Source organism: Ambystoma mexicanum, chromosome 2p, assembly GCF_040938575.1.
Source record: "Ambystoma mexicanum isolate Mex_15411 chromosome 2p, UKY_AmexF1_1, whole genome shotgun sequence".
Classification (NCBI taxonomy): domain Eukaryota; kingdom Metazoa; phylum Chordata; class Amphibia; order Caudata; family Ambystomatidae; genus Ambystoma; species Ambystoma mexicanum.
Window position 1 is genome coordinate 1,349,626,623 of NC_090923.1, and position 15,732 is coordinate 1,349,642,354.

Consider the following 15,732-nt stretch of genomic DNA (forward strand, 5'->3'; position numbering starts at 1 on the left):
TTCTGTACCCAGGGGGCCCAAGGACCACGAACCTAACACCCTGCAAGGGCTGCCCTGTGTCGCTCCGGTGCACTCCTGTAGCATGTCAAGTAAATCACGCGGGGCCAACAAGGCGGGGGCAATGGACAAATACACTAAGTCACTTCCCAGACAGGAGCAGGGAGGGTCACCCCTGAACCAGGACGATTCTGAGGCTCTCTCGTGCCCCCCTCACGACCTTAATGGAAACCATGGCGAAAAACTTTGTGTCATTCCACGAGAAGCTGGATGACATTAATGCAAGTGTTGCCTCTATGCGGGCCAAATTGGATCAGCATGGTACCAGGCTGGCGGAGGCCGAGACACGAATCGGGGCCAACGAGGATGGGATGCACACTCTCCAAAACACTGTCTCTAAACTGGTGCGTGATATGAAGCAAGTCAAGGCAAAATGTGATGATTTGGAGTCCAGGTCCCGTCGGAAATAATCTTCCCATCGTGGGGGTCCCGGAGTCCGCCCTCAAGGGCAAGATTGAGCAGGCTGTTGAAAATCTGCTGAGAGACCTCCTGGGTAATCCCCAACTCTCCCTGTTCTTCACGATCGAGCGTGCTGATCGGGTGCTGACCCCCCCCCCCCGTCCAAACCCGGGCCGATCATTGCCAAGGTTTTGAGTTTTAGGGACAGAGACAATATACTTCGCTTGGCCCGGGAGAAGGGGGAACTGAAATTTGAATCTCAAACTATTAGAATTTTTCCAGACTTTTCCATCAGTGTGCAAATGGAGCGCAAGCAGTTCAACGGTGTGAAAAAGTTGCTCAGGGAGAGGAAAATTAAATATGCCATGCTGTTCCCGGCACGTCTGAAGCTTACTCATCGCAATAAGTTATATTTTTTTCACGGTGCCGGAGGAAGCAGTGAAATTCATGGAAGCCCACATCCCGCTTCCTGACTCGGTCGAGGAGCCAACACTTGATGGCTGAAGAAGCGAACACCGACCCGCACAAGCGGTCCGCCTTGGGCGCTGCTAACACACGTGCTGTCTATATCTCCCTTGTTGTACTCATGAACCTTGCATTCTCTATATCCTCTGCTATGCGTAACCTGTTGTAATGGCTCCCTGAATTGTACTAATTGATACTGCTACTAGATCCACGGTGCATTGCACCAATCTCACACTCAAGTTGGGTTAACGGCAACAGCGACCCCCCGATGCAGCTGCAATGCCAAGTTTGGCATGTTGTGACCGTTGGATGCGCCCCTGTTGGGCGCGCAGGCAGGTGGGCCCCTGTTCCGTTGGGCACGCCTGTGTAGGGTCTTGGGGTGGGTTTCTGTGCACTGCTTGGTTGGGGTGGGCAGTGAGGGTTGGGGTGGCAGGATTGAGGGATGTTATCTCAAAAATGGCAAGGAGAGTGCGGCTTGGAGGGTGGAAAGGTGTGTCACTGCATCAATAACCATCATACGGTCAACAATCAAAGCTACGCGATGCTGGGATGTCCCGTAAAGTCGTAACATGGCTATTAGACTAATGTCATGGAATATTCGGGGGCTCAGTAATTTCACTAAGGCCCGCAGGATAACGGCGTACGCTCAGAGGCATGGGGTTAATATTCTCCTTTTACAAGAAACCCACGCTCTTGCGCATCTCTCATCCGTTCTGGCCCCGGCATGGGGCACCAATAAATTCTACACTGTATATTCCTCTCAGTCCAGGGGTGTTCACAAATCGGTGGAATTTTCCTTACATACTAGCCACATAGATCATGAGGGTAGATACGTGATCCTCCATTGTCTATTAGCTAACACGGAGTGCCTGTTGGTCAACACATACGCCCCGAGCATAGACACCCCCGACTTCTTCGATGAAATCAATACCCTGCTTCTGAGATACATCGGGATCCCGGTTATTTGGGTGGGGGACATGAATCTCATTCTAAACACTGAGCTCGACAGATCAGGCACTGCACACAGGACGGTATCCAGAGCTGCTCGTCGGCTCCAGGCACACATGGGCCCAGCTGGCCTAATCGATGGCTAGAGAGCACTTAACCCACTGGCTAAGGAGTACACGTTTTACTCTTCTGCACACGACAGTCATTCCAGAATCGATCTCTTCCTTCTGTCGGCCGGATTGATGGGGAAGAATCTCAGCATGCAGATATTACCACGCACGCTTTCAGACCACTCCCCAGTGACACTCGACATAACCTTGCAGCCTGCACTACCTCGCCACTCCAACTGGCGATTTAAATCTGAGGCATTACATGACATAGTTTTTAAGGCTGACATCCTTGCGGATGTCAATTCGTTTTTTGACAACAATAAACGCCATGACACAACTGATGGGGTCCGATGGGAGGCTTTCAAGGTGTTCATCAGGGGGATGTGTATCTCTAGGGAAGATGGCGTCCTGAAAGACATTAGGAACTCTTTGCAACGCTCTGAGACAAAACTCAAGGAACTAGAGCGTGAATACGCCTCTGCTCCCTCCCCGCCCAAGTTGGCACAGATACGTGCGGAATTGGAGACCTTTGAGGCACATCCCCTCAGGGAGATACGATATTATGCACGACCCATTGTGGCTCGTAAATATGGCGAGGGGGAAAGACCCGGTTGTACCCTGGCCAGGCTGACCCGTATCGAGGGGGGCAGAACCCTGATTGACAGTATTAGGAGCAAGGACGGTGTCCAACATTGGGCTGACCAACCCATTCTTGAAACCTTTTCGGAATTTTATGCTGCCCTCTATGCCACGCAGAGTGAGCATAGCCCTCAGGACCTGGATCGTCTCCTTGACAGTATCCCCATGTCCTATATATCCCACGCCACTAAAGAGCAGCTGGATGCTCCCATCTCTTTTGATGAGATCACTGAGGCTATCTCTGCCCTTCTCAAAGGCAAGGCCCCCGGTCCTGATGGCCTAACCGCTGAATTTTATCAAGAGCATGTTGCTTTACTGGCCCTGCGCCTGCATGAGGTGTGGGCTGAGTCCCTCTGCCTTGCCACAGTCCCTACGTGAGGCTATTATCACTGTACTGCCCAAGCCGGGCAAACCCCCGGAGGAGTGTGGCTCCTACAAGCCTCTTTCTCTTATGAATACAGACACCAAAATATTCGCCAAGATTATTGCGAACAGGTTCCTCCCCATCATGACGTACCTAATCCACCCGGACCAAAGAGGCTTTGTCCCTGCCCGTTCCACTGCTTTAAATATCCGGCACCTATTCAATGTCATCTCCAGAATTGACCCTAAAGCTAACGCGGTGGCCGTGACACTAGATGCCCAAAAGGCGTTTGATATGGTTTCATGGCAGTACCTGTGGGCGGTGCTGGAGAAGATGGGAATTGGCCCACACATGCTCTCCTAAATCAAATTGCTTTACACAAACCCAGTGGCCAGAGTCCTGGTTAATTCTCAGCTCTCGGCTCCCTTCAACCTCCACAGAGGGACACGCCAGGGGTGCCCATTTTCCCCCCTATTATTTGCGATGGCTATTGAGCCAATGGCAGACAGTGTAAGAGACAAGCATACTCGTAAGGGGATACGCCTGCGTGACACACCTGAAATTATATCACTGTATGTGGACGACGTGCTTCTGTACATCAGGGACCCCTCGGTCGACTTAGACCCAATCATCCGTGAGATAATCAAAATAGGTACATTTTCGGGCTTCACTATAAATTACACTAAATCAGATATCTTCCCTCTCACACCTGCAACCCCTCAACTGTCATGCGAATTCCCACTCAGGTGGGCCCCAGAAGGGATTAAATATCTCGTGGTCCAGGTCTCCCTGTCTAGAGCCTCCCAATTGGCTGACAACTATGATGCTGCTGCGCAGTATGCGGAAGCTAGAATGAAGAGGTGGAGTAACCTCCCCCTGTCCCTGGCGGGAAGACTTTCGCTAATCAAAATAATTATAGTTACAAAGCTCCTATATATATTCGCCAACGTCCCACTCTGGACCGGGTAGCACTATTTCACAGACCTACACGCAGGGTTTGCCCAGTTCCTATGGCACTCCGGGGCCGTCCGCCGGAAATGGCAGCATATGACTTTACCATACGAGAAAGGGGGTTTTAACGCGCCGGATATAGCCCGATACTGGATTGCTGCACAAGCCCAACACGCAACTCACTGGTATAAACACCAAGACCCACCTCCTCATGTCAAACTCGAGATCCTGGCAACCGAGGAGTTAAATGTTATGTCCCTGATCCTCTTCCACTCGTATCAATCCGACGCCCCGGCTGACCCAGTGGCCACCACAATCAGGGCATGGAAACAGATGCTGCAACCCCACTCTAAACTCCGTCCGTACTATAAATGGCTGCCCAAATGGTCATTCCCAGGCCTCGCCCCAACACAGGATAAACTCCTCATGCGACACTGGCTGGACCTGGGGTATCTCCGACCTGTTCCCCGAGTGGAAATTCATCACCCCGCAGACATGGAGGCCAGGACACTCTGGCTCACCACTGGAGTTACTGCAATACTTTAGACCCAGAGTGGCAGTGTAGGACATGTGGCCCTCATACCCGGATGAACCCCCAGAGTCCTCTGAAATCTGTTATATTGCTAATTCTGCAGGGGTAGGGGCATAATATCCGCCCTTTACAAAATGCTGATAGAACGTACTGCAGAACCATCCTATAAGATTCGGGATGCATGGAGCCAGGAACTGGGGTTGGCAATCACTGACGAGATGTGGGCGAAAATGTGTACACACACACGTAACGTCTCCCTCAACTCTAGATTTAGATGTATGCAATATAAACTCCTTAATCGCCTGTATTACACTCCCTGGGTGGTTGGGAAGTTTGCATGAAATCAACCCCAAGTTTGCCAGAGATGCAAATCCAACAAGGCGGATCCCACACATATGTTCTGGTCCTGTGGGACGCTGGCCCCGTTTTGGGAGTCTGTGCTCGAGGGCCTCTCAGAGATGGTGGGGTTTCGGATTGATCCTGACCCTCTGGCTGCATTTGGGCTGTGGGAGGGAGCGGGGGCTAAGCGGGTTGCTAAATTTTTGAACGTGGGAGCCATAGTGACCAAGAGATACATCCTGCAGTGCTGGAAGCGGCGATCACCCCCTACGCTAGAAATGTGGCTAAAGGCTCTCATCTGGACACAGGTGTGTGAGGAAGACTATATCAATACATTGCCTGTGAATGCTCTCCCCAAAAACGTGTGGACAGAATTCTGTAGCTATTTGAATAGCAAAGCTGATCTGGAGCTCCTATCCTTGCCCCCATTGCCAGATCAGACAGGGGTGTAAGCTGAACTGTGGATCCCCTCACTGGACTTGATTTGCTCTTGTGAATGTGCCTGCCTTGTTACTAATGCACTGATGGTTGTCCGTACCTTTAAACATATATCGCGGTTTGTTGATGTAGTATGTAATGCACCTGCTATTGCTCCTTGCCAATAAAGAGAAGTTTAAAAAAAAAAGAAAGTTCAGGCTCTACATCACTCTTAAAAGCCAATGCTGCCTCTTTGATTCAGTCACTAGTCTGGGACAAGCAGAGTCCCTGGAAAAGATGGCAAGTGGTAACAAAAAGGTTGTACTTCTGACCTCTAGAAACCCTGATTGATCACCAGTGTACAGTAAAGATTGTAGTGATATCATGAAATGTGTTAACATCACCAGAATAAAATATAATTACAGAATTGTAGGGTACATGTCTACTTTTTTGTAAAGTCACTTAATGACCATGCATGAGTGCACTCTGGGGAGCGGGTATGCAGCCAGCATATCCCCTCCCCACACAGTCTTTGGTGACTGTTGCACCAAAGCACAGGTCCCCCACAGCACCACATGTTCTTGGATGCTTCCATTTTTTGATAGTTGCACTTTACTGTTCATGATTATCTTGAATGTTTTTTTTATTTTTAACTAGTTATCGAGTGGACGAGCCTCAAACATTAGTGGAACTTCAGAAGAACGAATGGGACCCCATGCTGGACTGGGCCCAAAAGAGGTAAGAGCGCTCTTTATTGTCTCAAGTTGACTTCTGAGCGTATCTGAAACATTGGGGACAGTGCTGCACTTTTTATTGCTTCCCAGTATGTAACGGGTTCCTCATGTACTGTTGCTTTCTCTGCCTCCTAAAAATTACCTTAAGCGATCCTAAAAAGCAGATGCCAATTTCCAGTTCAGACTGCTGTGGAAGGTCAGAATCAGGACTATGAAAGAAAAATAAAGACTTTGAACAATGCCTCGTTGTCAGAGTACAACATACTCTTTCCCTAAATCTAGAAATCGAATCCCAATCCTGTTCTAAACTAACCACTTTCATATCAACAAAAGAAAACACAGAGAAACTTTGTGGAACTATTACATGGAGGGGATGGCTGCTGGCTTATGACCCCCAATCCTGGCTCCCCTTCATTAAAGGCTTTTGCCCATAGTTCTAGTTGGACGCAGATAGTTCTTTGGGTGCTGGATTGCTATCCAACTGTTCCAGCCCATGTTTCTCGCTCTCGGTTTCCTCCCACTCTGGAATTCTTGCTCTCTCCCTCATCAGGGATTCCGTCCGTCTTCCTTCCACCCCACTCTGGGATAATCTCAGTCTCCCCCGAGTATAGGGCTGTTCTACTTCTCAATACCATTGTCTGGGGTATTCTTAGTATTTTGCCGCCATGTTTTTTTCCCTCTTTCTGTTTCACCTGCCTCCCGTTTAACTTGAGCCACCAGGTTCATAACTGCCTCAGGCGGTGCTCCACGGGAGGGGCACTGAGCCTGGTCAAGCCTCCTTTTATCGCAGAGCTGCTTACTCAACTTTTCAACTGGGCTCCATGTCTATCTTCGAGGACTCTTCTGCCTGATTCTTGCAGCTTCTCGGTCGCTGCAGAGTTACTTACGCAACGTTTCTACTGGGCTCCACGTTGGCATTCCGAGGATCTTGTTGCAGCTTCTTGGGACTCCTAATAATAATTTGTGTAATTCTTGCAGTACTTGTATTTTAAAAGGTAGTCTTCTTTGCTTGTCTTTGCCCCACACTTGTAGAGTGATTTTTCTCCATGTCAGGAAATGGCAACTAAGCTTTTGCCGTATCCGTAATGGTGCTGGGAAGCAGCTTTTCCATGTTTTACCTAGACTCCTCTTGCTTCTCAGGACAACTACTCAAATTGTATTTAAGCATATTGGATGGAGATTTGCAATATAAATAAGCGTGTTTGAACAATGCTCCAGATCAAAGTTGTGGGAGACAGCTGTAAAAATAGTGCCACCATGAGACCTACAGACGTCTTGCACCTCGCCAACTGTAACAACTGAGCTTGGCTCACGCTTTTCAGGCCTGATGATGTGACTAACACTGAAAATGTTTGGAGAAGACCGGTGGCTGAAAGATATGTGCCCCTCCCTTCCTGTACTGTTCTATATGTGCACCACACATTTTTATACATTGATATTGATATGCTCTGCATACGTCTCATTCAAGTTATTTTGTCTGGCTATTCTGCTTTGCTCAAGATACGACCTGAGCATATGTATAGAGTCAGAATGCTGGATTCTCTTGCCCAGCCAGCCACAGCAGCCCTTCAAATTGACGCCATCTATCGTATTGAGTCATGCAGAGCAACACAGAGAAAAAAAAGCTCTAAAATATAGGAGAGCCTACGAGATTTTGACTTGGGAGACAATCATCAGAAACGGAGACGCGTCCACCTGACAACACACTCATTTAAAGGATTATTTTTATATACTGTCCCCGATCAATATGAGAATAACTGTATGTGTTTCGAGAGTTACATAGCTCTTGGCATTTGAATGTTTTGAGCCAGTGCAGAATGCGCCTTTTACATTTTTCACAAGGGTGTGATCAATTATTCCCTTGGATAGGTCAGAACCGAGTATGTAACAGTTGCTTACCAAGGGTACACAATTACCTCTTTTCGACCATTGGATTACTCGGCTACGGTAGAGTGTCTCCAAAGCAAAATGGAACAGTCTTATGAGGAGTAACAACATGAATAAAAGGCTTCAGATGCTCTTTAGAGGTTTACTATAAAAGTCTACTAAAAGTACCCCTAGTCTAACGATCCTCATCTCAAGGGCCAACTTTTTCCCATAAAAAGCACCAATTGTGTCAAAATCAAGTGTGGCATAAACCAGTCAGGGGTGACCTGGGCTACCTGGACATAAGCCAGAGCCCGTCCCATCCCAGAGCCAGGGAGGGGGATCTGTGGAGAGTAGTGGTAGCTATGAACTTAACTCCCTCATGGGCCAGCCTGTTACCACCCTCTGTGGCACGATGCCTCCCAGTAATGTGTCTGGCCAGTGTTGTCTTTTCTTTTTGAGGACTGCAAGACCGAGCATCCACTGTGATGGTGCTGAAACACACAAATTAATGGGAAAACAGTAACACTGCAAAAACCACCGACTATGAAACAGTACCACAACCAAACCACTGAATGCAGCGAAAGAAAAGTGAACTCCCAGACTGACAGCACGCCAGAGAAACAGAGAAACCGAGAGATACTGCAAACAAAATGAATCCCCTCCCCCTTTCCCAGAAGAGAATGTTTTTCTTAAGCTTTTTTACCTGTCTAACCACAGCCTAGAGGAAAAGAGGCACAGATTGGCCCCCAGAGTAAGGTCAACTGGAGCCAAAGGAGGTGGGGGCGAGGACAGGACCAGGAACAGCACTGAATATAAAGGGAATGAATGAATGGAAGACTGAGTCACAGGTTTGGGTGAGTCAGTCGGGAGGCATGAAGGTGGACCAAGAGAACAGCAGGAGGGTCGATAGAGGAGTTTAGTGCTGAGAAGTTGGTGGCAGAGTTGGTGCAGAGTACAGGCGAGCCATTGGTAGTGATGGGGAATAGTACCAGTTTGTGAGAGTGAAACAGTGAGCAACAGTATTTTTGTGAGAGAAGGTAATGGACAAATATAGGAGTGTGAGGGTAGTAGATGTAATGAGAGGAAGTGGAAGCTCGAGGCGAGTAAGGATAGTAGAGGGGTGTAATAGAGATGTGTGAGGAGAAGGGTGCAGGGGAGATTTGAGGGGCAGTTGAGAATAGTATGTGTGAGTGATTAGGTAGAGAGAGACGTTTTTGGAGTAGGGTGTGCAGGGCTTTATATCCCTGGGAGAGTGTGCAGGGTGCTTTATCGCTGACAGTGTGAGCAGGGCACCATATCCAGGAGTAGCATAAAGATGAAAGGTGAGCGTAGCAGAGTGAGGAGGGGTGAAAGGAGAGATGCCTGGAGGGATGAGAGGAGCTATGAGCAGAGGGTGAGAGTGCAGGACATCAAAGGTATTGAAAAGATTAACGATATAGGAGGAGAGATGGTATTATAATAAAGTAGAAGCAAGGGGAGAGTGGAATCGTAGGATCAGAGAAAAGAGAGGAAGGAAACAAATGCCACAATAAAAATTATTTCCATTGAGAAGACCTCAAGTGTTATGAGGGATTACCACCTAGAAGAACCCTGGAGGGAGCCTGATGGATAAGGCTTTGGACTTAAGGCCTTCACATCTAGCCTGTGAGCCTTTTGATAGTAGATGTTGCCTATCTCTAGTTTAGTCACCCTGGGGATTAGGGGAAGCCTGGGCTAGGGTGGAGGTAGCCCACGGGAAATGAGGGAGAGAGATGAGCTCAGTGTCCCCACATCAACCTATTCAGAATACCAAACCCAGTCCTTTGCATATATATTTAATAACCCTTGAACTGTCTCCCAGTTGTGTATTATTAAGGCTATCTGTGACACAAACAACTTGAGGCTTAAGACAAAAACAATGAGGCCTACCTTCGACGTGTGTGTCAGTCATACCATTTCCGAGAAACATTGGCCCCAAAGGAAACCATTTCGACAACTACAGCTGAGCGTTCTCTACACCAACAAATACATTAGACATAATAAAAACACTCTTTAAACCTGTAATCCAAGTTTTTGCGGATTTTTGAACTACACCATTTAAAAGGTGTGACATGGTTGCCGGGTAGGGTGCATAAAAGAGGCCAACTGCACAAAGGAATTTATTCTATTAACAATCAAAGCAACTAAACTGTTTCAGAAAGCAAAACGAAAGTCTGTTAAAATAATTCCACAGGCACATTTCTATCCCCTTTGCAGATCAAACAGGGTGATAATTTTTATATTTGCCTTTTAGGTTGCCAGTTTTGCAAGGTTTTTTTATAAAGTATGTTGTTCTGGGCCTTCCCCTGCCCATGGTCTTGTTTCTTTGGTGAGCTTGAAAGTCTCCCTCAGCAATGCGAGGCAATGGAAAACTTCTCCAGTAGGTACAGGAAGGGGTCCTAATGTGATCTTCACCTCCCTGTTCTAGGGTCTCAGTCCTCATGGTAGTCCCTGACCGATGTGCTCTACAATATGTTCCCTAAACCTCTGTGCGATTGTACCACCTTATGCCTCCTCCCACCTCAACTAATATTTTCCCTAGGTCAACCTGGCCCACTGAAACCTCCCTCTGTTTTCTCCATCCTCCTCTACTCCCCAACAATCCTCTTCTCTGTGATGGTACCTTTCTCCTGTTCCAACCTCATCCAAACTCCAGTGCACTATGCCTCCGGATGACACCTCTCTTAGGCTCAAATCTCCTGCTAACTGGCAGTTCAACCTACATCTCTCTCCTCCTGCTCTCCTCTTGTTACACCTCTAGCTTGCCAGTATTCACCAAGCTCATTCCTCCACCTCCTACACACTCTCCACTGCCATTCAGAGCTGGCTACATTATACAGTAAGGTCTCTTCTCCAGTGTGGTGGGACAGTTTGTAGTAGAGGGCTCCCTGGCATGAAGGGATGTGCTTTTATGTGATTGGTAACCAGATTGGGGGTCATGTGGCTTGCAAGAGGACTGGTCTGAAGTTATAAGGCCTGATGCCATCTTGGATCTCACAAGGGCTGTGGGCATATCTGGAATGTCCTTGTCTTGCCCTGGGAGTCCTAGTGTCCATGACTGTGTGGGTATGTGTCTCTCCATTTGGCTACTGTATGTTTCTGTTGCTGGGAAACCTTGCAGTATGCAATGGGCGTGGTTTGTCATGTGTAATTCTCCTTTGTTGCAGGGGGTCAGGAAGGTTCATTGTCCCATGGCACTGGGAGTAATGTGGTATAATCTCGTTTGACAGGAGCCCAGTTGGAATCGCCAGTGCTTCCTCCCAGCATGACTTGGTAATCAAAGGATTATGCATGCATGATTTATCTTAGGAATTGTGGTGCATATAATATTGATATTTCCTCACTGAGGACTGTCAGCTGGGACAACACTCTTAATGTCTCAAGAGTGGCTTGCCCTCCGGCACTGAAGTTCTGGTTCCGGTTAAGGGAGTTGATGGTCTCTCTGGGAACCATTACATTCGGGCAGCGATTTCCACCAGAGACTTTATGCCATCCCTGTTTCCTGTCTGGGTTATAAGTAACGGTGGGGGAAAGGCAGGAAGTAGGGTGCCATTGTGACCATCTTGTTCAGGCTTCTTCCCATCAGTAGGGTTGAGAAGGTTTGTCGCTGTGTGACCTCCCCAGACTTAGCATAGAGACCCAGTGTAGGTGGTCTTGAGATTCCCTGTAGACCACCTTGGGGCCCAACATCCATTATCTTGGTGTGGCACGTGGCCTCATTGACCATCCCTTGGTGGATCTTCAAGGTCTGGCATGGGACTTAGTCACAAAGGTCTAACCTCTTGGGTTTTGTCACAGACTCTGAATTCATTTTAGGAATTGGTATCCCTACTTTAACTCCAGCACAGGAAAGGTGTTTTCATTAAGCCCATATAACCTAAATAAATCTATGAAGGAAACATGACTTACAAGAAGTAGTAGTCGTTTGTCTTTTATATAGCGCCTTTATCCCATTATTATGGTCTCAACGTGCTGGTGGTGGAAATGCCCTTGGGGGTCTGAAGTCCAAGGTATGGGAAAGTTGTCAGAGATTAGAATGTGTGTGTGCATTTGGCCAACGTATGGAGTTGGTGGGATGGCCGAGGTCCAGTAAGCTACCCATGATGGTCAGGCATGTGGATAGGTGCTCAGAGCTTGTCAGAAGGATGCGCAAGTGCGAGAGACTCATTATGTGTCCAGCTAGGCCAAATTTGTTGTCGTAAGAACTAGCTGCATTTTGATGACAGATCTTGTGTTTTAGTCTGGGGTATGGGGTGAATGAGTGCAGGAGTGCGGCAGTTCCTGTGGCTAAAGTTCCATCAGCACAAAGGATACTTTTTTCTCTAGTAGACACTCTATCCACCCTACCGAAGCTCTAACAAAAGGAAGAAATAAATGTCACTATCATGTTCTCCAATTCAAGAAGAAGGATCACAGGGAGAACACTTATTTTCTAATGATGAGGAAAATATGCTCGATGAACAGGGGAATATAGTGGATGATTACATGCTGAAAAAAGACTCTCAGTAACTTCATCTGTTCATGAACATTGACGTTCCCACACAGTCTTAAAGTGATCATCAGTAAAATATAACGCTATAATGCAAGATAAGATTGAAGATTCAGTCTTTTTGATACTTTAAATACTCCCTAAAATATGAACAAATTTGACCAATTTCAGAAAAGTTAGAACATGTATTGAAATGAAATGCAAACCAGTGCCCCAAGACCATATTTTTAGTGGTCTCTAAACACCTGACTCTTGGTATTCTGACCCAGCTAGAAAGAAATGATTCACTCCAGCAAGTACTTCAATGCCTCATTCTGATAGGGTGAGCGAACAATTAAATGTTGTATGGAAAAGTGTCAACCTCCCTTAAGCACCATACAACCTCAGAATGGCAAGCTCGCTGTTAGGGAGAATTCTCAATTCTGTGTTAATTCCCTTCTACCTTAGAGACCCCGGCTTGTTTGCTGGACTTTATGACTTTTCTTTTTATCCTGGAGAGAGTGAGACCTTTTTCCCACTCTCTCAAGTATTATTCTTGAATTTGAACCCTCCGACAAACTCCATAGGCATCATCTATTTGTATTGTAACACAAAGCACCCTCCGTGCAGTGTCACAGAGAAATCCTTTGGATTTCTGCTAAGGTTTAAAAACCTTCTCTTGGATAAACTACTGTTTCCAAGAGTAGTAAAGTGAAATTGACTTTACTCACCTTTTTTTCTTTGTAGACCCAGCACACACTATCTTACATAGAGTGCTGGAGGGGTTACTTAGTATCCCCTTTTGTCTACCTTCTCATGTAACATTTGTATGTTACCCTTTCTACAATTAATGTCTGGTGGCAGTGGTTTACTTTTTCCAACCATTGCGCATGTTACCGCAGGCTGCATTCGCAGCTGCAGTATTGTGCCCATTTCGTCCAAATGACCCTGGTATTCTTTTTTTGCCATTTCTTGCTGTAAAGGTCCTTCTTGAGATTTACTCTGAACGCCAAACCAGGTCTGGTCCCTTTTGTTTGTTTTGTCTTTGGTGGGATTCACTGGTGAAGCCTGCCTCTGGCAGGGCAGGAAGCAAGGGAGGGTCCTGAAACTCCCTGTGCTTAGTCTCCTTGGTTGTAGGAATGCACCCAAAGGTGATTGGCTGGCTGGCTGGCTGGCTGTCCTTGGAGGACAGCCACCCTGCTGTGTGAGTGGCCGCTAGGCTACAAATGAATGGGAGAAACTTGCATAAAAGGCAGGGTCTTTTGCAAGGAAGGCAGAGTCAACCACTGGATGAAAGAAACGAAGAAGAAAATGGAAGAGAAGCTTGCTGGATCCTCCTGGAACATTGGTTTGCCCGGTGAAGCCCTGCTGCAGTGCTGAAGCTCTGAATTTCTAGTCGACTAGAGATTCCCGTAAAGGACGACTTCTCCCCTTGGGTTGGTGGGACCAATCGGCCCCATGATGAACTCAACTGGAACCCCTCTCTGCTGGCTGTACCGCTTTGCTGCTGCAGGAACCGAGTGCCAGGGGACAGGAACACCAGAATCAAGTGCTTCACCTTTAGGCTGGACCTGAGCTCTAGGAAGATCTTCAGGACTCCCTAGAAGCAGGACTAACGAAGCTTGAGCAACCTCAACAGAGTGCTGGACCCCAGAAGCAAGGCAAGTCCACAAGGTGTCCAAGAACCGCTGTGGTGCTATTTGCGAGTAGCTGAAACCGCGAAGTGCCGCTGATCTGAATTGTGCCCATTGCTGGCGCCGACCTTCAAACCGTAGTGCAGGAGTTCCCAGACGTCCTCCCTCTTGTCCCCGCGACTGAGGCCCAGGAACAACAGGATCTACAGGACTACAACAGGAACAGAAGCCAGCTGGAACCTTTTCTTCAGACTCAAGGTACTGTGTAACTAGGGGAACTTACCTCTTGTTGTGTGTAGCTTGCTTGCTCTCCCTGGAGACTAGCATTGGTTGCCCTTTGCAGAGCTGTTTACAGCTTTGCCCTTCACAAGCCTCCCAGCTTGTGTCCCAACAATGATTCTTTTTACAACAAAACTTTAACATTGTGCAAGACTTTTGTGCTATCTTCAAGAAGTGCCTCAGCTCCCCTAGACTTTGCTCAATTGACATTGTCTGTCGTGGCTGCCTGCAGACTCTTCTTACCCTCTGACCTTGTGTTTAACTGTCCCTCCAAACAGTCATACATACCTTACTTGTATAGCTGGGAAAGGGTTAACCTATATTTCATTGGGGGATTATTAAGTGCTTACCTGTTTGAGAAACGTGTTAACCATTGTTTCCTTCCCTGACCTTTTCCTTTTTTGCCATAACTTCAGTATTACCTTTTAAGTGTGGAAAGTGATATATTAATGTCCAGTGTCCTAACTATTGAAGTCACCTCAGGGTGTAGGAAGTATCTGTGTGCCATCCCAAAAGGGTATCTACTTAACATAACTGAAGGAGTATTTTTGAAGTGTTTTTAAGTGTTGCATATTGCTCACTTCTAAAGAAGGCTCGTTTTAAAACTGACTGTTACATAAATACATAATTATTTTAATCAAGATACCTTTAGTATAAGTGTTATTTGAATACATGTCACTGTGAATCTCTGTGTTGCAACCCTACAGCTCACATTGACCCATCTTGAGATAGGCCTGGCTGCTCAGTCACTCTACCAACTTAAATAGTACAGGGCTATACCAAAGGTTGGGTTACTTATTGCCAAGAGGACAAGGCTGGTGTCGTCTCCCACAGGGTTACTACATACAATCTTGCCTAACACCTGCCAGCAATGTTCCCTAGATGCGATCTCTGTCAATGCGATGAGGTGGAGAATGTTATTAAGCAGTCCTAGAGATCTTTCTAAAAAGTGCAACATTTTGTACAAGAGGTTCAAATCTGTTTCAGTACTATGACTAAAATTAGTTTTGGTGCTGGTGAGACTGCAGCCAGATATGCAGCAATTGACCATTTAATTAAACAAATATGGCTGAGGATATCAGGTTTTAGGCTTGTGTTATTGCCTCCAATGATTAATTCGACATTCTATGGAAACATTTATTTGGGAAACATTAGACGATGCCTTGGAAAAAGACAAAAAGGAAACCTATACTGCTACATCTATGGCAGCTCTAACAAGGAAACTACTTCTTAGGAGGGTTAGATCAAGTAAAGCAGAAAATCCCATTCATTTTTAGTCCTGAGTGGAGACTCATGGGAATCTAGTCCTACCAGAGAAACGGGGGGGGGGGGGGGGGGGGGTTGGGGGGTGCAGAGAGTTCAGACTGAGGAACTACCTCGATAAAGCAATGATGACCCACATATGCACTCAGTCCATAGCATCCCAATAATATGAGGAAAGCTAAGGTTGTTCTACCAGGAATGGGACTAGATCACAACCAACAAATGAGTTAGGGACACTGTTGGGAA

At 47.0% G+C, this 15,732-nt stretch overlaps 1 protein-coding gene across 1 annotated transcript in view; it reads left to right on the forward strand.

Moving 5' to 3' along the window:
• Positions 1-15,732, forward strand: part of ATPAF2 (ATP synthase mitochondrial F1 complex assembly factor 2) — a 380,402-nt gene that overhangs the window by 181,459 nt on the left and 183,211 nt on the right. The window contains exon 7 of the mRNA XM_069646388.1: positions 5,879-5,959. Coding sequence (XP_069502489.1) covers positions 5,879-5,959 — 81 coding nt within the window. The remainder of the gene's footprint in view (positions 1-5,878; positions 5,960-15,732) is intronic.